General features: G+C 43.3%; 1 protein-coding gene across 1 annotated transcript in view; it reads right to left on the bottom strand.

Moving 5' to 3' along the window:
- Positions 1–1508: 1508 nt before the first annotated feature.
- Positions 1509–21731, bottom strand: part of arhgap21b (Rho GTPase activating protein 21b) — a gene marked incomplete at both ends in the record, with an annotated part of 30759 nt that continues 10536 nt past the window's right edge. The window contains 21 exons of the mRNA XM_079218768.1: positions 1509–3074; positions 3167–3198; positions 5480–5585; positions 5929–6096; positions 6528–6617; positions 6722–6795; positions 6920–6998; positions 7562–7720; positions 7953–8085; positions 8168–8335; positions 8454–8515; positions 9221–9520; positions 9634–9759; positions 10328–10373; positions 10480–10582; positions 10894–11040; positions 13836–15411; positions 16743–16769; positions 19368–19422; positions 19508–19586; positions 20222–20314. Of these exons, the coding sequence (XP_079074894.1) occupies positions 1509–3074; positions 3167–3198; positions 5480–5585; positions 5929–6096; positions 6528–6617; positions 6722–6795; positions 6920–6998; positions 7562–7720; positions 7953–8085; positions 8168–8335; positions 8454–8515; positions 9221–9520; positions 9634–9759; positions 10328–10373; positions 10480–10582; positions 10894–11040; positions 13836–15411; positions 16743–16769; positions 19368–19422; positions 19508–19586; positions 20222–20314 (5189 nt within the window). The remainder of the gene's footprint in view (positions 3075–3166; positions 3199–5479; positions 5586–5928; positions 6097–6527; positions 6618–6721; positions 6796–6919; positions 6999–7561; positions 7721–7952; positions 8086–8167; positions 8336–8453; positions 8516–9220; positions 9521–9633; positions 9760–10327; positions 10374–10479; positions 10583–10893; positions 11041–13835; positions 15412–16742; positions 16770–19367; positions 19423–19507; positions 19587–20221; positions 20315–21731) is intronic.

The following is a 21731-nucleotide window of genomic DNA, read 5'->3' as shown; positions in this document are numbered from 1 at the left end:
CACAATACTGTACTTTAATCTTGCAATCTGATGGAAATGAAAAGTAAAGCAGCTAAAACATTGCATTTATATGTACATTTAAGTTACTTATTTTTTACAAGAAACATTTAAAATTCAAGTTCTGTTAAAATCAAAAATGAAAAACAGAGAAAGAAAATAGAAGTATAAAACATGTTAAGACCAGAGTGGAATGCCTACGGAATGGAAGCTCGGCATTTTGTTACGCAACCTCTAGAATGACTGAGAGTCCACAATAAAAATGTCATTCACAGTAACATCTTCGTGTATCTCAACAAAGACAATATGGCACCCTTAACAAATCATTCTGAGGCACTTCCTAATGTGAAAAAAACATGATTTTCTGATTTGAATACCCATTTTATTTTTCTTCACACTTTTTCTCCCTCTTTGCGATCGACTGTCAGCCAGATGTGTGAACCGCAAACGCTTAAACGCAGCATGACACTTGCATTAGAGGGGTGTTGTTCGCTGCTCTTAAACCACATAACTGGGATGAATAGTAACTTGTTTTGTATTTGCATAAATCCAGTGTCTCCTCATCACCTTGTACCTTTCGAAAGGCTTTGACAGCAGAGAACTTGTAGACAGTTCACACACACACACACACACACACACACACACACACACACACACACACACACACACACACACACACACACACACACACACACACACACACACACACACACACACACACACACACAGTACCAAAAATCACAAGTCGCGTACACCAAAAATAGGGGTATGTACACTTCAGAGTGAAACACAAGCATCTAAAGCTTTTAGTCAGTATTACAGCGAGCATGTCTGTACATTCTTCATTTGGTTACTGAGAGACTCACTGACTTTGAACATAATAACTTTCTTTACACAAAAATAATTCCTCTGCAATACTAAAATCTTTTTTCACTACTTCCTATTCTTTCTAAGTCAGTTCATCCTTAAAGCCACTTCGCTAAACTTTGAAACAATCTCGATTTAAGTGTCACTTTTCACACTTTCCTTGCACAAACTTCACATGCTCATTGCTTCATGAGCGACAGGTCCTCTGAATCTTCAGCATAACAGGGATTTGTATCAGGGGAGAGGACGTCCTCCTGCGGCACCATCCCAAAGTCATTTGTCGTTAAAAAAAAAAAGAGAGAAATTAAAAAAGGTAGAAACATCATTTAGTTTCATGCCTCATACATGAACAAGATCAACGATCCCTGTGTGCAGTAATTCTCTTTTCAGAAGAACGCGCACACACACGCACACACACACACACACACACACACACACACACACACCAGTTACAGGCCAACACACACACAATTTTTTTTACAACATGCTCATTCTCTAACATTGGTCGCACAACACACATTATACTGACGGACTCAAGTACAAGAAAGCAAGAGAAAAAAAAAAGTGTGGCACACTCACGACTCCCAAGTAGGTACACATCTCACAGACGGAGAACATACACAGTCACACATGTGGAACACCTCTCACAGGTACTGGTAGAACCGCGAATGGACCACCTGGGAATTAGTGAGTTTGTGAGGGTGAGCGGTGGCCGACAGGCTCAGGTCTTTACTCTGGGGGACGTCTCCGTTCAACACATCAGCTGAGCGATGTGGGAGTTCAGAAGAGGAGGAGGAGGCTCTGAGGCTCTGGGAGTTTGCGTCGCACGGTCCCCCCTGCTGTTCGGAGAGGTCCACACTGACCTCGGGATTGCTAGTGCGGTGGCGCTCACGGACAATCCAGTCCCGAATGGAAAAGTCTTGAGAGCTGCACTTTGGCTTCAGCTGGTCCACAGCCGACAGCTCCGACCGAGAGCCTGAGCCGATACCGACGTGCGACCAGTCTCCCAAAACGGACAACTCTGCAAAGTCCCTCTGGCCGCCCATGGTGTGTCTGCGTCGGATGTTCTTCTTCTTGCTGCGGCCCTCGGGGGACCCCCTCTGGCTGCCCACACCAAACATGTCGTCAACGGACAGTCGCAGACGCACCTTCAGTCGGTCGGTGATCTTGAGCTTCCACGCGGGCTCCGTCTTGTCTAATTCGCTGCGAGACGAGGAGCTGAGGCTGCCTGTGGAGCAACCTTCGGCCGACCCCAGCACATGCGGCAGTCTGTTAGAATCTTTATCGCTCCAAGCTCCATCCAGTGAAGACTCGCTGACGGTTTTCTGTTGAGCAGCTTTCTTCCTGGAGAGGGTATCGCACTCGATAAGTCTGTAGGAGGGGAGGGGTCGAGGAGCTCCTTGCAGTTCTCGCTGATCCATTTTCCCGACTGTAAACACCGACAGGTCGCTCTCGCTGTCCGTCTCCATCGCCCGCCCCTCGCTGATGAGCTCACTCCTCTCGTCGTCTGCGTCGTCTCCGCCCCTGCTCTCCGCCACAGACTGCGCTTCAGGGCTGAGGGTGCTGAGTTCAGCTCCCGTCAGGAACGTCATGGAGGAGGTGGTGGAGTAGTCGGAGGTGATGGAGCAGACCTCTGCTCCCAGCCCGCTGGGGCAAGCTTCCTGACCCAGTGCCGCCACCTTGCCTTGCCTCGCCCTGGGCACCGATGCCTGGGAGCTGGTGCTGTTCATCGTACCGAGGTCAGACACCGTGTCGTCGTAGTTGGAAGGCGGGTCCGACAGAGAGGACTGGTGGGCCATCGGCACGCGGTAGCCGAGGTCCGGGGAATGGGAGGGCGAGGCGTAGGGGGAGCCACTTTGAAGGGCGGAGGGAATGTGTTCTGGAGGCGGGGAGAGAAAGGGCTGCGATATCAGGCTGCAGGAGAGAGACTCCTTCCTCTTGGATTTGTCAGGCTGTTCCGCCAAGCTCTTCCTGTGCTTGTCTTTCCCACTGGCTTCAGTCTCCCCCTCGTCCTCAGTCCGGCTGCCCGGGGACCACAAAGGCTGCTGGCTCTCCGCAGAGAGCTCTTTCTTGGTGAACACGGCATCCAGGTCGTCGTCTGAACTGCTCGGATGAGCTTTGTCCTTGGGCTTCTTGCGTTTGCGGCTGGCGAAGAAGGAGGAGCGCAGCATCTCTTTGCTACACTGATCCTTCCCTGACCCCCACAAGCCCTGCTGATAGAGAACCAAGACTCAAAACAAGACACGAGAATGAAGGATTTCTGTGAGAGAATTTTTTTTTTCAAATAAGAAGAAGACATTACCTTTGATTTTGAGGAGTCACTACATGCTGAATCTGTATCAAAGAGGAGAGAGCAATTAGAAGAAGCCTGCAAACACTCTGTCTTACTAAAAACAGTGAACAAGATAAAGAAAGAGAAAGGGCAGATTAAATGTTTGTTCAGAGAGAACGTGACGGACATGATGAGGACAATGACAGCAGCTGAATGAAAGCAGACGGCACATTTTTCGGCTCAGATAGAGAGAGAGAAAGGACGAGTAACCACACAAAGCAGTATATGGATAAGTGGATAAAGCTGCAGAGGAGGCCTGAGATGAAGGGTGAGAAGAAGTGACAACCAAGCGGTAAACCAAGACACAGAAAGCAGCTCATGCTCATGTATCGATGGAACGACGGCACATCACGGACAAACACGCCAGTCACAGAGCATCACATGTAGCCACCAACCAGCTGTAGGCATTCTTTCCCAACTCAAAAAGACATCACAGACGAGAAGGAGTGATGAGTTTGCGCTGACGTAAGGGGCCTGAGCTGAACATATCAGTGAGTGTATGTCGTGGTCGATACAGATGGCACAGGCAAGCCTTGGTATAACGGAGAGATTGATCTTACTCCAAAGATAGATTAACTCCTGCGGTGCCCTTTAACATGTAACCTGGCACTCTCAACAACATAAAAGGCAAATCAAAGAGTTCACAAAACTTTGTCTCCCTTTGCAAGAGGAGAAAACACACAAACTGCAGCAAACGAGGATAAGCAGACTAATAGCCCTTTTTGACCAAATGGTGACAGGAACGAAAAGGTAAAAAAATGTGTGTGTCTGTGTGTAGCCCAGGGTTGGGTCAGGAGACAGTGTGGGGGACATGTTCGTGACTGATGTCGTGACGAATTTTGGATGTAACAATAGGGGATGTGGCAATATTTATCTGTGGTTGCATGGAGACAAAGATTTTTGAAATAAGGACATCACAGACAACAAATCAAACAAAAAGACACAAGAGGAAGCATCTGAAACATAAAAAAAAAAAAAAAAAACTACCCGCCGCAGCAAATACCACTATATCTACATGCTTGGAAACTCGTCCACTGCCATATGACTGCATGTGTGTCTCTGCATCAACAAGTCACTACATCGTTATGGGTTGTATGTGTGGGTTTGTTTGAGTGTGAACACATGTGTGCTGGGGAACATCCAGCTCAGTCCCACCACTACGACCCCACCCTCAGACATCATGACAGAGTATGCCACATGACCGGGAGAGAACCTGAGGTTGACCGTACCATGCTACTTGTCCTCGCGATCAGCTTTAGAGACAACAAGAGACAGCAGAAGGGCTTTCAGAGGAAGTACAGCAGCATCGCTCTGTATCCCCTCAATTTAGGGTATTGGTTTAAATATGAGACGTGCACACCACAGGAAAAATGACAAACATCGACTTCTCTTCCTTTCTTTTTTATCTTTTTTCCTCCTTTCGCCCAAATTTAAAAGCGCTGCGGGTTTCTGCAGACTAGGCAGCTACACTGGGCACAACACTCGTCCTTCTTCCTACAGTCCCAGCTGTCCATCACTGACATAACAGAGTCCATCAGTGACATCATCGAGTGATAGACGCCGCCCACTTGGCCTGTGTCAAGATTGGGTAATGTGTGAGTGCTGGACAGGAATAAGGGAGAGAAACAACACACTACACACAGAAGGGCAAAGGTCAGAAGGGTTAAAACGTCCATTGTTTCTTTTTGTTTGTTAGATTTTCTTTGGGAAAGAACATGCCGGGATTATGTGAGAGACGAGGAGGAGGGGAAGAAAAGAACTGAAAGAAAAGGAGTCGTCGTCTCAACACAGGTAAAGCACAGGGAGAAAAAATGACTTGAGCAAGAAAAAATAAAGAGTAAAGCAAAGAAATTAACAAAAATAAAACTTGAGGACAATTTTGTATCTCTTTGGGCAAAAAAACGTCAACAGCAAAAAACAAAAACAGACTTCTAACCAAAAACAAACAAATAAAAAAGTATTAACGTACTGGAAGGTATTTTTCAACTTTTTCCCCAAATGATTAAAACACAAAAGTGTATTTACTGAAAAATTACTGAAACATAAATACAATTTGGAAGACTTATTTTTGCTCAAAGCACTTAAAAGTATGCACAATAGGCATGATGTTCATCGTCTCAAAAACTGGCATGCTCTTGACATTTATTCTTAGAATGGATCCATTGCACAGATATTTTAAACTTTAATCTACTGGAATAACATTAATGAAATATAGTATTGCTGCCATGATAACATATTTGCTGTGGGGATGCTGCTCCTAAGAGATAACCCTCTCAGCCCTACCTGAGACTTCGCCCGGTGAAGCTGTGGTCCTCCCAATGTTGGAGAGTAGGTGGTCGATATTGGGCACAGGCTGAGAATGCACTGTGCTGTCCTGCTCAGCTGTGGTCTGCGGCCGCACACAGAGGGAATCACACAGTTTGAACAAGAATAGAAGAGAAAGCAGAAAGATGATAAGTGACTGAATACAACACATAAATGGGAGAAAAAAAGATTGTATCTAAAGCTGCATGATTGATTAACTAAAAAACTGAATTCATTGAATTAACCCTGGTCTGTTCTCCTCCAACATAGTCATTTGAGCCATTTCTCGCACAACATATTGATTGGTGCAACTTTAAATACCCATATTTATACAATACATGGCATACAAGTAGGGCTATGTATGGTAAGAATTGTTAATTTCTGATGAACAAATAACAAACGAAGAAGAAAAGAAAAAAAACACATACAACAGGGTCTTCATCCCCGTCGTCAGTGAAGAACCAGTCGTATTGCTGGATAAGGTGCTCAACTATCTTGCACTGGTCTGGCATGTGATTGACCATGTTGGTCATGTTGTCCTCAGAGGTCCTGACCAGCGTAGGACCAAACACAATCGCCAGGTTACGAGGCTCCATCTAAACAGATGAGGTTGGGACAAATCAGGTTTAATGAAATAATCCTCAAAAAGGGGCTTTATTCATTGCACATAGTACAAGTACTATAACAACAAAATGGAGTTTGCATCTGTCCAGAGTGCAAAAGAGAAGCAGTTAAGGTGCAGCGCAATGTCTTGGATAATATAATGAAGACAGTGTGTGTGTGTGTGTGTGTGTGTGTGTGTGTGTGTGTGTGTGTGTGTGTGTGTGTGTGTGTATATATATATATATATATATATATTCTATCCACACACACACACACACACAGGTGTCTGGTGTTAGTGTGGGAGAGGGGTTGGTAGTGGTGATGGGATGGGGGCTGTCACCGTGATGCAGAGTTAAGGGTGTTTATGGAGGATTGGGGGTTACCGAATGAAGTTAACACCGACAGATCCTGTTAACTGCCGTACCTTGTTCTTTTCACAGTTTTCAGAAACCTTCTTGAGGTGCGCACAAAGGAACTTCAGAGTTTCAAAGTGATAATCAGGTAATTCTTGTATCTGCAAGAATTTACACAAAAAAGGGATCAGAGTTGCTAGATTAATTGTACGCTCAATTTAATGATATTCAAATGCACGCTTCTCATATTAGATATTTCACTCACCAGCCTCTTGAGCTCCTTTAATCTCTCCACCGATTCTTCTGTTCGGTTGGCTTCAATAAAATCACCATACTTTTCTGTGAACAGAGCAGGAAAACCTTCATCAAACATTTATCACACAAATAATCCAACGTTACACCAGTTATTGTTTGCAATTCTTGGTCGCAACTTGTAAATTTTAGTGTAATCACAAGATCTCACCATTTGTAAACAGTGGTTCTGGAAGTTTTCGGAAAAAGGACTTAAGTAAACTACTGATGACATTGAGGTCCCGCCATTTCTGCAGAGAAGAGAAAGATGGAGAGAGCGTTATGTTAAAGCCTGCAGCACAGATCTGTCACGTGTCAGTGTTGTGTATTCTCCCCACGCCTCTTGTTTTCCCTCACAGCTTCCAATTTGGTGATTGGTTGTCACCTGTGCAAGCCAATCATCTGAGTGGGCCCCGTTTTAAAAAAGGAGGAAGCCAGAAGAGTGTGGGGCGGTTTTTGTTTTATACTATGCACCCACTGACAGTGCTAGCATGTGAAGCCATTTTGTTTGTTTCTTTTCCAGATGTAGTTAGCCAGGCCTAGTTTTGTTATCTTGATTTTTATTTGTTTGGCACGACCACAATTGTCCCAACCTCTCCCACTTCATAGAGAACCTTTGTTTTTTTGTTAGCCACAACCAGTGTGAATAAATATTGTTTAAAAACGTTACTCCTACTTTTGACTTTCTTTCACATATTCTTTGGCAGTCCACCCCACCCTTATACCCGAGACTGAAAAGGGGACGTAACGCACTGCTAAAAGATAAAGTAGAGTTAGACCACTGTACTGTGCAACCTGACCATCAGTCACTCACGTCTTCCTCGACGTCGATGTCAGTCATGCCTTTGCTGTTGAGCTCCTCCTGCATGCTGGAGATGGCAGCGTTGTTCCCAGGCACTCTGTAGATTCCTTTGTAGTCCAGGCCTCTCTCCTCCACCACCTTACAGCACACCTCCACGATCAGAGGAACAAACTGCACAACACATGACAAGAAGACATTCAATGCGTCAAATCACGGATTACGTTGAATCTGAACATTGAACAAAAAAACAAAACTACAAACTGTTTGGATGAGCACAGATGTGATATGCATGCAGTTTTGTGTCTACAACAAGTGCATTATTTGGTTGATGGAAAATAAATATTTCATGTTAAACTGAAGAAGCTTTTTCTCTCAAAACACAGAAAAAGGGGTTGAGAATCACCCTGTTGGTTTGTGCAGGTGGACAGTCATCAAGCCGCACCCCGAATGTGACCCCAGCTGGAGTCTTTTTTTCAAAGGGTTTCCTCATCATCCCTGCAATACCAATTTTCCAAGCAGCTCTGTCCCGTGGTGGGCTGGAGTCATCTGACAGGGCAAACACAAATAAATGCATAATACATTAGACCATGTGAGGTGAGACATGCCCCCTAAGCACACTAAATGGAGCTGGTGTCGCTATCTCTCAGCGCTCTCCTATCCTCTCCCGTTTTGGGTGAATGAGGATTGTGGAACTTGCCTTCTGATTTACCTCCCAGGAAGGCTTGTTTGATACTGAGGGACTGACGGGTCGTTTTGGGGGAAGGTTCAGACCTGCTGCTGGGCGAACTGAACCAGACAAATGGCAAAAGAAATACACAAATATGAATATTCGGTTGACACTGTGTAGATATGTGGTCGGAGTACTGCGGTAGAGCCCCAGGGGGCAATGTGGAGTCCTGAATACCTCATCATGTTGTATTCCTTGATCTTTCGACTGATCAAGTCCTGACTTGTTACAGCAGCATTCTGTAATGACAGCAGAAATACATTATGGGCAGTCATTCAAAAGAGTTAAACTAGTGAAAAGCAGTTTCATTGTATTTCTAATCAGAGTGAACATTTATTTGTTCAACACTTCATATTGCTTGTAAACACACATATGTTATATAGTAGGCCTTCTGGATGTCTAACTGACTGGATGACAGCCCAAAGATCAAAAAATTAAAAACTGACAATTAATTCTTGCCAGGAGTTAACAAGGTCTTGCTGAAAGGCAGCTTACTGATTGGCTCAGTCTGAAATTTCCCTCTCACACCCCAAGAAGTGACCAAGAGTTTTTTTTTTGTTCTACCCAGGGCAAACAAGTTTCCAATGACACCTTATTTTAGCTTTTGTGAGGCGTTTTAATAAAAGCTGTAAACCTCTCCATCTCACTGACACCATCATTTTCGTATTTTATTCAAGTACAGACTTTGGTTCACTTGTTGCTGTTGCTAACCCGTGTGTCGGTTTCTTTCGAAACTATAATCAAGTCTGGTTGCGTGCTTTTTCTGTTACTGTAAACAACCGACAACAAGTGCTATGCTCTGCCCTGCTGAGATTTTACTTTGATGTATGTCCTTGTCATTGTGGCACTTTAGGCTTTCTGACATCATTTTAGCTGGAAGTGAGATCATCATTTGGGAATAATCTTGATTTGGCTACACATTATGAGCCATGCTAAAAACACACCTCTTCATCTGGGTTACTGTTTTCCTGAATGACTCTGATCCACAACAGCATGTCTTCCCTCCCTTCTGCCTGGAACAAATACTCGCAGTCTGAGGTGGTGAGTCGCAGCACATTCTTGCGTCTTGTGTCACTATAGGAGATGTCAACCAGACAGGCCTTGATGCTGATTCGCAGTGGGTCCTCGTCAGATGGTGTCGAAGCATGTGACAGTGCATCCTTCCTGTCTTTGTAGAGGCTTAGAGTGTGACCTTGTAAAACAGCGTACATCGGTTTCCATGATCTCATTCCTCCACCAACACGCTACAGAGATGGAGAGACGATAGAGACAGAAACAGAGAAATACTTACACGTCAAAACATTAATGATATATATATATATGGTTGTTAAATGAAGGCACAAGTGTACGGACATACCTTATTTTTGTCTGTACCAAGTGGCCTCAAATTGAGCAACCCTTCTTTGGAAGAACTGGCAAAGATATCTGAAGAAGAATCCCTTCGAGATCCAGAATCTCCGGAAGATTTATGTCCATCCAGAGCCTGCAAATGTGAATTTATGACATTTGTATTTCTGGCATTATAAACAAAGAGCAGAGTGTGACATAGAACGTGAGAGATGTTATGAAACAGCATCTCTGGGCAAATCAAACTGGTGATGTCAGTTACATGATCACCGAGACATAGATATCTAAAACCTTTGTGTCTCTCAAAACACTTCCCAAGGAAGCCAGTACAGACAGAAATTGAGAAACTATCAAAGCTATCAAAGCTATCAAAAATGTATTAACCAACAACTTTCATATTTTAACTTGTTTTACAATAAGATTCATCCACATGTACATTGCTAAAATATTGATTTGGCATTTGAATAGCAATCGGATTGTCTGTTATAGTATTTACTTCCTCAGTTATGCGCATAACTAAACTGGATCCCACTTTTACTTAAATGTATCTTTGGTGCCATCACAGAGGGATTTCCTTTTGCCTAACCGTTTTTAGATTGTTATCTGGTTATTCCAGATGCATTTCAGTGGCAGGTAAAGTTGGGCCAAAGAAAGGACGACATAAGAAAGTCCTGCATGTTGTAAGTAACCCTACAGTTCCTCACCTTCCTCAGGCCCCTGAGACTGGGCATATTCTTAGTGGAAGACCTCCTAAAGAAGAGAAACAAAGAAATGCAGATTTCAGGTCAGACAGATCTGTGACCGAATATAAATGAGAATAAACTGAAGCATTAACCGAATCCTAGTATGAACTCACCTTCTTCCCTCCTCCTGGTAGTTATCCAGACCCTCATCGTAAGATTTGGACCTCTCTGTTTTGCTGGCTGCATCAGACTCCAGCAAAGCACTTCTCAGGGACTCTAGAAGCAGAAATTATGTTACTTGTAATTTATGACCAAAGTTTTTTCACATATATAACAAAAATATATGCCTAAAATAAGTGCCTGAATAAATTACTTTAAAGAGTAACATAACACTACACCCACAATGTCAAAAGCTAAAACTAAAATGATTTGCTGATTAATCGAATGAAAGAAATTCAATTTTGCTAATTGTGTTAAAAATAAAACAAACTAAAATCAAATTTTTAATTTGTTCTTTCCAAATGCATCCTGTCAAAGCAAAGCCTTGACCGACATATCCATCCCCCAACCAACCCAATGCCATTTACCTTGGTCATGTGACAGCTGACGACGAATGGGAGGGCATGGTGAGCCCGGACTGGAAGGCCCCGTAGTTATGGATGGTGCAACAGATATCACAGCTGAGGGCGGAATAGGAGCGGCATCCCGGTCGACACTGGGGCTGATTGGCTCATCTATGACAAATAAAACAATTCACTGTGAGCACAGAAATTAAATACAGCTTTTGTCACACATTTAACTCGATACATTTTTGCTCAATATTTCCACATTATGTCTATGACTGAGAAAATGCAGGATTGCTGACTTTTTATCTCGCCTATCAAAGACAACTTTGTTATCCGTCGTCTGTGGGATTTAGGAAAAATGTAAAACGGGCTTTCTGTGACTCTCATGCCACAGAGTCGGAACAGATCATCTTTTGACATGTTTCTTGAGGGAAAGGGAAGATCTTAACACTTGAGTACTACCGCCCACTCCTGGCACTTCAAGCCTGAAACAGCTCAGAGTACAAAGCTGCTCTCTGCAGCCAAGGGGCTTTTGGAGCTAAATTTAAAAGCAACTGTCCTAGTTCCAGCCTGTAACCAACTTTGAAACGGGGCAAAGGAAAAAGGATGTCACCGTCTCCCCAACTAGGTCTGTTAGGCGACCATAGGGTTTCGCCAATCGTTGATAAACATTATTTTGTAACTTCAAAGTCTTCTCTCTCCAAAATACAAGATGACCAATCTTTTTTACTATAAGCTATACAACTTTTGCAAATGAGGCACAAACGCAGAAAAAAATAACAGAACACAGGTTTACTAGCAACACTCGAGGGGTTCATCCCCGGGCCCAAGCTGTTCATCAGCAACATGACGAAGAGTCTTCCTCCAAAATACTACAAAATACTACAAAATGTGACTAAAATAGGTGTCAGAAAATGTATCAAACATTTGATTAATTCAAAGGAACAAGTAAGGACTACATTCCAGTTACACTGCAAAATAGAGTGAAAGATAAAAGGTAGGTATATGAACTGCCTATAGATTAGCTAAATAAAATGATGGATTCAGCAATTGGACCAAATTACCCCACATGACTGAGGCCTGGACCAGTGGCCTTTCAAACAGGCCATTGATGGAGGCCCAGCAGCTTACACAATATGGGCACTGTTCTCCTGGGCTGGGGCACCAGTCCCAGAACGGTGGTGTTGCGGCATCATCACTGTCACTGCCTGCTTTGTCTGCACCTGCACCTGGCCGGCCGACATTACATGAACCACTAAAAGGAACTGCGGAAACACTGTTGGTACGCCACACAGTGTTTGTGTAGTGACCTCGCAGTTAACTCTGTTCTGTGAGTTTCTTATCATTTACAATTCCTCCAGCTGACCCTCTACCTCAGTGGTTCTTAACCTGGGTTTGATCGAACCCCAGGGGTTCGGTGAGTCACTCTCAGGGGTTCGGCAGGGGTCACACAGTATAGCCCGGTTCACACTAGCAATGTCGGGCCGCAACACACAAATTTTCTTCTTTTCGTCACATTGATTTACAGTAAATATTCATTGAGATATGTTTTTGTGTGAAATTCATGTTTTGTTGATTTTGTTCTTTGAACACAGTGATTTTGTGTGCAACTGATGCATGGTTCATTTTGTGCACTAACAAAATATACACCTATGTTTTGAAGAAATCATATTTTATTTTTCCAATTACGAAGGGTTCGGTGAATGCACTGATGAAGCTTAACCAATAAGGTTAAGAACCACTGCTCTACCTACTTAAATGGTGTGGATTAAATATTAAGAAACTACTCCTAGTTTGAGAGTTTTTAACAGTAGAAACCACTTTTACGTATCTGGCACCAAAAGCTAGATTTATTTTTCACTGCACTGCTTCTAAAGACCCTAATTTAACTCCAACTCAGAAACTAACTCGTCACTGCCTGTGACCCATTTCATCCATACAGTATGCTGTAGCTGCAAAGTACATAGTGTTTCCTTGATGTTCTTGCAAAAGGAAGAAAAGTAGATCAGCTATCAAAGAGTTTACTTAATTTAAAACCACCAACAAAAGATATGCTGACTTCATGTTTCTTTCTTTTCGCGATCATCAGGAACAGATAATTTCTCTGAAGAATCAGCCTAATCATACAGAAGTTGAGACCTAAAAACTAACTGTCAACTGAAATGTAAATAAGAGCACATCCACTCTCACAGAGTCCTTACTTTTTCCATTTTACAAAATGATGCATTAGCTAAGAAACACAGGAAGACAGACATGCCATCATTAAACATGATGAGAAATCCAATGGATTATGTATTTTTTTTCCTCATTGCTGAAATAATTAACATTTCTCTAAAACGAGACAGAAAAAATAGAACATCCTGGCAATAAAAGTAAGAGTACATTTAGAATTGTGTTTGGTGCCATGATACAAAAGCAGCAGAAAGCCAAATATTCTCAGAACCTCTCAATGGGTACGAGTTAAAAAAAAAAAAATTCAAAGCACTGATGACGACAACTATTCAATCACCAGGAAATGCATTATGGGACTACTGAACCATAATGCAATGCATCCTGAAGAGAGTAAATAATATATTAAGAGGAGAAATTCAATATATTCCAAAAGGCTTAAGCCATCCTTCACTCTGCCCCAGTTAAGCCAAATATACCACAAACCTTACATGATGCCACAAAATCAGATTAATTATACCTTCCCACGAAGACATGCCATTATTATCTTCCCAGCACTGCATGTACAAACCAATAAAACTCTGAATCAGATTAACAATGAAACTATAGTCGTCTGCATTTCTGCAGTAAGTTTTCCATCCATCTATTTCAAACTGATTTCTATCATCATTGGTGGAAGCTTTTTTAACCAGCTTCAGTATCAGCACTGCCGGTCGGCCTCACGTTACTACTGCCTGCTGCCGTTGCCATGGCAACTTTGGGGTGGCAAGGCTTACAACTGATCATTCTCTTACCGATGAATGGAATGGAGTCCAGAGACTCATCCAGGTTGCTGGAGCAGGAGGTGTGACATTGTTCCCCGAGGCGGCGCATGCGTATCTCTCGACGTGCATCGTTGGGAAGCCAGCACGCCGCCACATCTGCCGTGGAATCTGGTCCGTCGTCGTTTACAGCCAGGATGTAGGAGTGGTGCCGCAAAGGGCTGGGGTTCTTTCCAGGAGGAGGTTTCTCCCTTAGAATGACACCGCTCTCCGACTGGCTTCGCCCATTGACCTGACTCGCGGAGTCTGGATGGGGTGGTTTGAGGATGCTAGGCCTCTGAGGCATGTGTTTTGGGGTGGAGCATGAAGAAGACCTGTGTTCGACCAATGCGCTGTCTCTACCTGCCTCAACAGCCTGCATGATTTCTGCCCGCATCCTGCTTTGGCCTTGTTGGATAGAGTGGGTAGCATGTTTTCCTTTGACTGCAACTCTTTGGTCAATAAGAGAATGTTCAGCACTTGTGCTCTTTACATAATGTGAGTGTCTGTCTAAGAGCATTGGTGAGGAGCGGCTCTGAAGATAATCTGGTCCTTTAGAGTAAAGAGAAGGGTTGGGTGCCCCCCTCATGCCACCGCTGTATTCAGCAGAGGGTCTGTGGAGCATGGCGTGTCTGGGCACAGACTGTCTGCTGGGCCTCGTACCTTGGTCTGCCCTTCCGTACCCTCCTCTCCTCTCATTGGGCCGAGCCAGCTCTACAGGGTCAACATAATCTGTTGAGTGTGCCCGCGCTTTGTGCATTAGGCCATCTTGCGACACACTTCGAGGAGGCCAGTTCCTGGTATGGCCCATTCTCTCTGCACTGCTCATGCGGTCCTGTGAAGCACTGCGTGGGGCAATCTGAAAGTGAGGTGGAGGTCCTTGGTATGACCGTTCATGGGAGGTACTCCTCCGTCGTATCCCCTTAGGGCCCCAGTCTCCCCGGGGAATGTGATGAGTAGCGCCAAAGGCGTTCTGACTGGAAGCTCGCAAATTGTCCAGTCTCTCCTGGATAGTCCGACTACCATGGGAATGGATTCCTTTGTTGTCAATGTACTCCCTGTATGTTTGGTAAGTGCGCCAATCAATGTTTTGATTGTTGCCTGGGTAGTGAGGTGCCTGACCTCCATATGGGACCATTCCTGGACCATTGGGATAGACATCAGCCTTTCGAGAGTGGGGATACTGGGCCAGTGACCCAGGCCTTCCTCTGACAATGACAGGGTCCATGTAATCTATCCTATGTGTTGGACCCATGCGCCCAATTTGGGCTGAGTCGGGAGGAACCACCACAGTCCGGACGCTGTCGTTGCGCATGCACACCGCCATTTGGCTTTTTGGATATGATTGATGAGGAGGAAGGGGTGGGGGCACTGTGATCTCCTTGCGATACCCATGATCAGGAGGTGCTGTTGGCCCACGGCAGACCTGCCCTGCTGCGTCTGTCGCCTGGGCCATGCCCGTAGGCTTACAGTCTACTCTGGGGTAGCATACTGGGGGAGGTTCAGGAATGTGACGGGCATTTCCACTGTAGCTGCTGCGGCAACGGAGGTAGGCATCCTGGGAGTAGGCCTAGAGACAGAGCAACAAAGCAGTGTTACAATAGATACAATACAAGCTGCATTGGCAAGTGTGTGTAATATTCGACAGTGTGCTACTAGATGCTTAAAGAGAAGTCAAGCGTGATATTACAATTGCAACTGGATGCCTGAGTGTGGGCAGTGCATGTTGCAGAGTGAGCGGAGGCGTTAGCAGTTCAGTGGTGTCAGTGGTCTTCATCTGCTCCTTATTTAGAGTTCTCATGGTAATGTTCATTGTTGCAGATGATAGTACACTATACAAGTCAATGTAGAGAATATTTATATCCAAAAGAGAAGTGGTACTTCAAATAATATGTTTTATGGAACAGCAGTTTTTCTCCTCTATTGCTATTACCAAACAACCGTGATTTTCAACATGAGAAAGATTGTCTGGAAGAAATTAACGTCAACTACAACTGCAGACACCATAAGATGAATGTGGAATGGTGTTCATGTGTACTACATTCAATACTTAGCCTTCATTGTGACATTTTAAGCAAAGGTTGCATAACAATCAATGCACATAAGATAAGGCAATCAAGTAGCTAAAACGAACACATTTGAACAAACGCAACATAAAAATGTACAGTAAAACAATTACATAGATGATGACAGGTAACCAGTGTCTTCATTTTCCCACAGACTGATGGACTGTAACCTCTGAAAGACAGGTCGCCCATCCCTCATAGAAAATATGCTATATTTAGCCTGCCTGTGTATCCTCCAAGGTTTGGTAGCCTACACTAATTAACTGCAAGTACTACTAAAATCATTCTCATGAAATACACATTCAAGCTTTCTATGGGCTTATTAGCTTCACAACACCGATCTGCTACTTGTAACACACTGTTCATACAACAAGCAAAAAGACGTGTAAAAGGTATGAGGACTTTGATCCTGCTACCTGGTGTCAAATTACAATCTTACATAAAGCAACGTTCGTGCCATAGCAATCAGTGGCAGGCTCTGTCCCTCCCTTTTTAAGCAAGTGAGTTCAGAGGTCACTGGCCTTTATAACGCTAATGACATCTGGCATGCAGGATGAAGAAGGGGCGAGGCTTTACTGAGATGCCAGCTGGATGCCAACTCGAGTACTAAATCTAACAGGTACTGCAGCCACAGTGCATCAGCCATTTCTTCAGTCTACACATTTGAGTCACCAACACAGAGCTGACGGTCAACCCTGTCAACTATATAGTAATCATGTAAAACCTAAAGACCACATCCTGTAATGACAATGCTGCCATGCATGACATATGCAAAATGAGACGGCACGCACATCATGTCAACATCAAATGGGTACCCAGTCTGCTGTTTGCTTACCAGATTAGTAGTTTCCAGAGAAAACGGCTGCCGTTACAGCATGTGAAAACGAGAGTGTCAAGAAATCAAGGGAGATGGGTTGGAAGAGAAAAAGATGCCGGCAGAGCAAAATGCACACATTATAACAAAATCAGCCACAGCAATGACTGTGCTTGACATGCTAAAAATATACTAGAGCTGCAGCAGCAATGCAGAGGGGGTGAAGAAGCAGAGAGGTAGCAAGTGTTGCCACGCTACGACCTGCCTGTGCCAGTCTGCCCTGGGTGAGGTGACAGCACCAAAAGCTTGCCTCTCATGATGCCGTTAAGTCTCCATGGTTCTATCCACCTTCCGCCAGAATATTACGCTAACTGAACAAGGTGCCTCCAGTCTATGTCTCTCTCCCGCTCTCTCTCTGCCTCCCTCCCTCCCTCTGCTATTGCTCACATGACAGAAGCAGCAGCTGCTGATTATACATTCAGCTCTGATGGTACAGCTCCCCCTCCCACTCCTTCCTCCTCGCTCCTTTTCCCTGAGAATCAACCTGTTTTAACACAGGACAGTCAGCTGATTTTATCTACTGGTTTTAGCTCATCATTCAAGCTGTTCCTTTTTTCCCCCTGCTCAGTATTTCCTCTGATTTCCTGGCGTTCTGTTCCCTCCTTTTTCTGCCCCCTGAATAGTACACCCTCTCCGTCTCTTTGCTAAGCAACTGCTGCCTGTCTCCAAGCAGTAAGTGTGTGCTGCCTCCTACAGTTTAATGTCACCTGGCTAGCATCACCGCTAATCCTCTTGTTCTTATGGACAGCCCTCATCAGTTTGAATGCCTATATTAATAGATATTTTTGTGTTTGGCTGCTGGCCATTGATGATGCAACACTGTGGCCAGTGTTTTCACAACACCCGTAAGATACAGTGGTCTGTGCAAATGGTTAGAGAGTTAAAAATGGCAAGCAAAAGGGAGGGTTTTACAGGGAAAAGGGGTGGAGTAACAGTCAGTAAGAACAGTAAGAAGAGCAATAAGTGGATGTGAACAATCTTTTTTTTTCTGTGACATTACAAGTTTAATTATAATTGGCTTATGATATAATGTTATTTCTAAATACTAAAAAGAGCATTGACATCATGTGTGATGATCAAATGTTTTAGTGAAATGACTGCTTGCATATCTTTTGCAGGATGTGGCTCTGAAAGAGGGAGATGGACTGATTGCTACAATGGATATTGATATTGTAATGGATGCCATTCTTCTCCATGAGTATTTGACATTTTCCTATCAGGTTAAATATGAGGATTCAATCTGGACATTAAGTATCAACAAGGGAATATTTCAGGTTAAGCAAACAGCCGAGCTGACAATATATAATTCATAAAACAGGCTGTCGGATAATAATAAGCCCTTGGGAGAAGATTCCTGAGAATCCTGACAAAGCACTTAATGTTGTGTGGTTTAGATATGGAACAGATAAGTGAATGTGCAGAATGAAAAGTGGCTGTGAACAGCTGCCTGCAGTATGCATAAAAGGTTAATGATAAGATCAAAAGTGCACACGGTATGAAGGCCCATCTATGCACTGGAAATATTTGGGTGACAATACTTGTGTATGGCTTCACCACACACACATATTATTACCTAGAAGATGTAAGAGGAGCCAAAATAGAAAACAATCATAAAGCAATTTCCTGCACTGAAGATTAAACGTCAGTTCACTTTTTTTCTTATCTTATTAAGGATCTCAGTCCACGGTATTTACACTTGGACAATTTAGTTTCCACCTAAAATCATATATTTTTTTTATTCTTTGATGAATAATCTATAGCCTTTAGTTTAATAATTGAACATTATATATTTTATCTGCAAATATTCAGTCATCTTCAGTGTCATTTCCACAAACTCTACAATCTATTCATGTCTTGCAAACACCAACTGGATTTGTCATCTGCTTCTGTACCCCGGTCATTACTAACTTATCACTGTTTCACTTCATTTCCAAGTTGGGTTTAAATTCAATTAGGTATGGTAAGGAGGGTCCATCTAGGGTGGCTGATGGTCTACATCCTTCAGACGTCTCTGAACGGCATCAGAGAACATAGAAAACAGCTTTTAATGGTCGTTAATCTGCCACAGGAAACAATCCACTAAAGCTGTCCCATGTAGTTCAGCATGTCTGGCAGTGATCAATATGGCCTACGTGCGTCGAGGAGTTGAGGATGCAGCAGATGAGTAATGAGCACAACAACTTTTCTACAACTCAACTGTTTGATGCGAGCCCATTTTGTGTCGACCTCAGATTGAAGACAATTTGTAGCTAAATGAGCGCTTACCTTTGTGCGATCATCTATACAGATGGAGCTGTGTATATTACTCCTTGATATGTCCAAATATGTATGTTAGATAATGCTTGCACTACCAATCCAATTAGGCCATTTTGGCAGTAATGTCAGCAGCGGTTTGAGGACAGATTACAAAGAGGCCGCTCTGGCCTGATTAGGAAGCCTAGATAGAAAAGTCTGATGGGATATGCAGGCTTCCTGCATCTCATGACTTATGTCCCAACATGAACTCTGTAAAATAGAGCAGCTATGGATTAAAAGAACGCTAACATGAAGTAAACCCCATTAAGAAAATAGGATTGAGAAACGTACCAGTTGCAGTATATCCTCATCTTTTGGCATCACACAAAGTTCTAGAAAGTCACCACTGTTGGAGAACAAAAAGAGATTTACAACAGTGAAAATACACCGACTGACCAGTATCATCCATACAAATGAAGATTAAACCTCACCTGTCTTGGATCAAGGATATAACTTCACAATAGGCTTTCCCAATGATGCTTGCTCCATTCACCTTCACTATTCGATCACCTAATAGGCGTTAAAAAAAACAGCAGTAATGGCGTCAGTAACAGAGAGGGGGGGTAGTAAAAGCATTTTTATTATTATTTATTAGCCAGTATTATCACAGTGAGCTCTACAAGGGGGTCCTGGCTTAAAAGTACAAAAAGGTGGAAAAAATTAAAATCACATAAAAGAGACAACTGACATCATCCAAAGTATCGTCAGTCAGGACAATGACATTCAGTGGTCAAATAATCCTTGAAAATTGGATTTATAGAATAATCTTGTCTCAATCAAATTAGTCACCTGATGTTGAAGTTTACAGTAACTATGCTGAGGGTTCCCAACTAATGCGTAACATCTCTGGTATATCTATAAGAGCCACAAAAAGGAGTACTTTCTGTTTTTCTTCACAGCATGCACACCATCAGGTCACCACTTAAAACTGTACTACTTGCAATTTTTTTCTTCGTTTTGCTTACAACACTGTAAAACGTCAGTGCAATTACTTAAAAGGGAGTTTTGTGCTCTGTGCGACATCCGTTACAGGATTACACCTGAGTACTTGTGGTGTCATGACCTCTGAGTACTTACACTCCCATTCAATCTCTACTAGGTATTGGGACATGAAGAAGACGGATTGTTTGATGATTGGTCATTACCTGTGCAAAGCCCAGCTCCGTGACCGGGGCCTCCTTCCTTGACTTGCTTCACGAAAATGGTGTCCATTGGTTCGAGCCTATTCCGTTGCCTTCCTGATGAATTGAAGCAGGTCGGGACGTATGACAACAATCATACAATGCAAAGACATAAAAGCAAGTAGATTGTAAGAATGTCCACAAGATGAAGCTTGAACATTAAAAATGATTTTCTTTTTGTTTACTACAAATAATGCAAGGTAATTAAATCTAAAACAACAACTTTCCGTTTTGTTTACTACAAATGATGCAAGGTAATTAAATCTAAAACAACAACAACAACTTAATATTCTGGTAAAAGAAGCCCTATACTGAAAGCTGAACTTGAAAACAACAACTGCAAAACCTTCCTAATGAGTGCCAGACTAAGCAGTAAATTGCTTCATGACATTTAGGTGCGAAGAGAGAACAATGGTTGCGTATGAGAAAGAGAGAACTGGGAGGTTTGTCATGAGATCTGGAGACATGCAAGTCAACATTATGACAGCAGGACAGACAGTGCTGAGGCCAATGCATGACTATGTTACAAAATGTTTCACTAGATATGATCAGTAATTAATTCAGAGGGGGGAAACAATCTCAAAAGGGGATGCGGTGCGGAGTGGATAAAAGCAGCAAAGGAGAGGAAACCTGTTTGCTCATGCTGCTCCCGTCTCCTAGCAGCTGCATGGCTGCAGAAAAGAAAATGAAGGAAAGAAAAGAAAAGAAAGAGCGAGGGGGTGAGAGACTGAAAGAAGGTAGAGTGACAGTGTGCTCAGCTGCACAACTCCCACTCTTTCCTTATAAACTGAGAAATAGCTCTGGGCACAGCCAAAGAGTGGCTAAAGCCCTTCACCAGTAGTTAACATTCTGGTAGTGAGTCAGTGCACGACAGCTGACAAACTAAAGTGGATGGGAAGACCAACATGGGAACAGGCGCAATAGTATACAAAAATAAATGTACGAAAAGTCCTGACATGATCAATGAAAAGAAGTTAAACATTCTTGGTGTCAATTGAAACGCAATCATGAGAAGAAGAAAATAACACCTTTGGCCCTGTGACAGACACAATATTGCCATCTTTGAAGGTTTCGTGTTCAAGCCATTGGAAAAGGGGGACATGAGCAATCAGGTTGCTTAGTATTAAACAATTATTAATTAATCAATAATATACTAATCACCAGTAATTTGAAAACCTCACAGGCAGTCACACCTCCATTTTCACACGCGCACGCGCACACACACACACACACACACACACACACACACACACACACACACACACACACACACACACACACACACACACACACACACACACACACACACACACACACACATCTGGTGGTAGGCTATAGAACTACATCACTGACTTTACAATGGAGCCGTTCATAAATCGATACATGAGCCACGGTAAATATTTAAATGTACAGTGGAAGAAATTCAGCGACGCATAATATATGCAGACCCAAACATTTGTGCATTCGTATTTTG

Source organism: Taurulus bubalis, assembly GCF_910589615.1.
Source record: "Taurulus bubalis genome assembly, chromosome: 1".
In the NCBI taxonomy this organism is placed as follows: domain Eukaryota; kingdom Metazoa; phylum Chordata; class Actinopteri; order Perciformes; family Cottidae; genus Taurulus; species Taurulus bubalis.
Note: the sequence above shows the minus strand (reverse complement) of the source record. Positions and strands in the feature narration are given on the sequence as shown.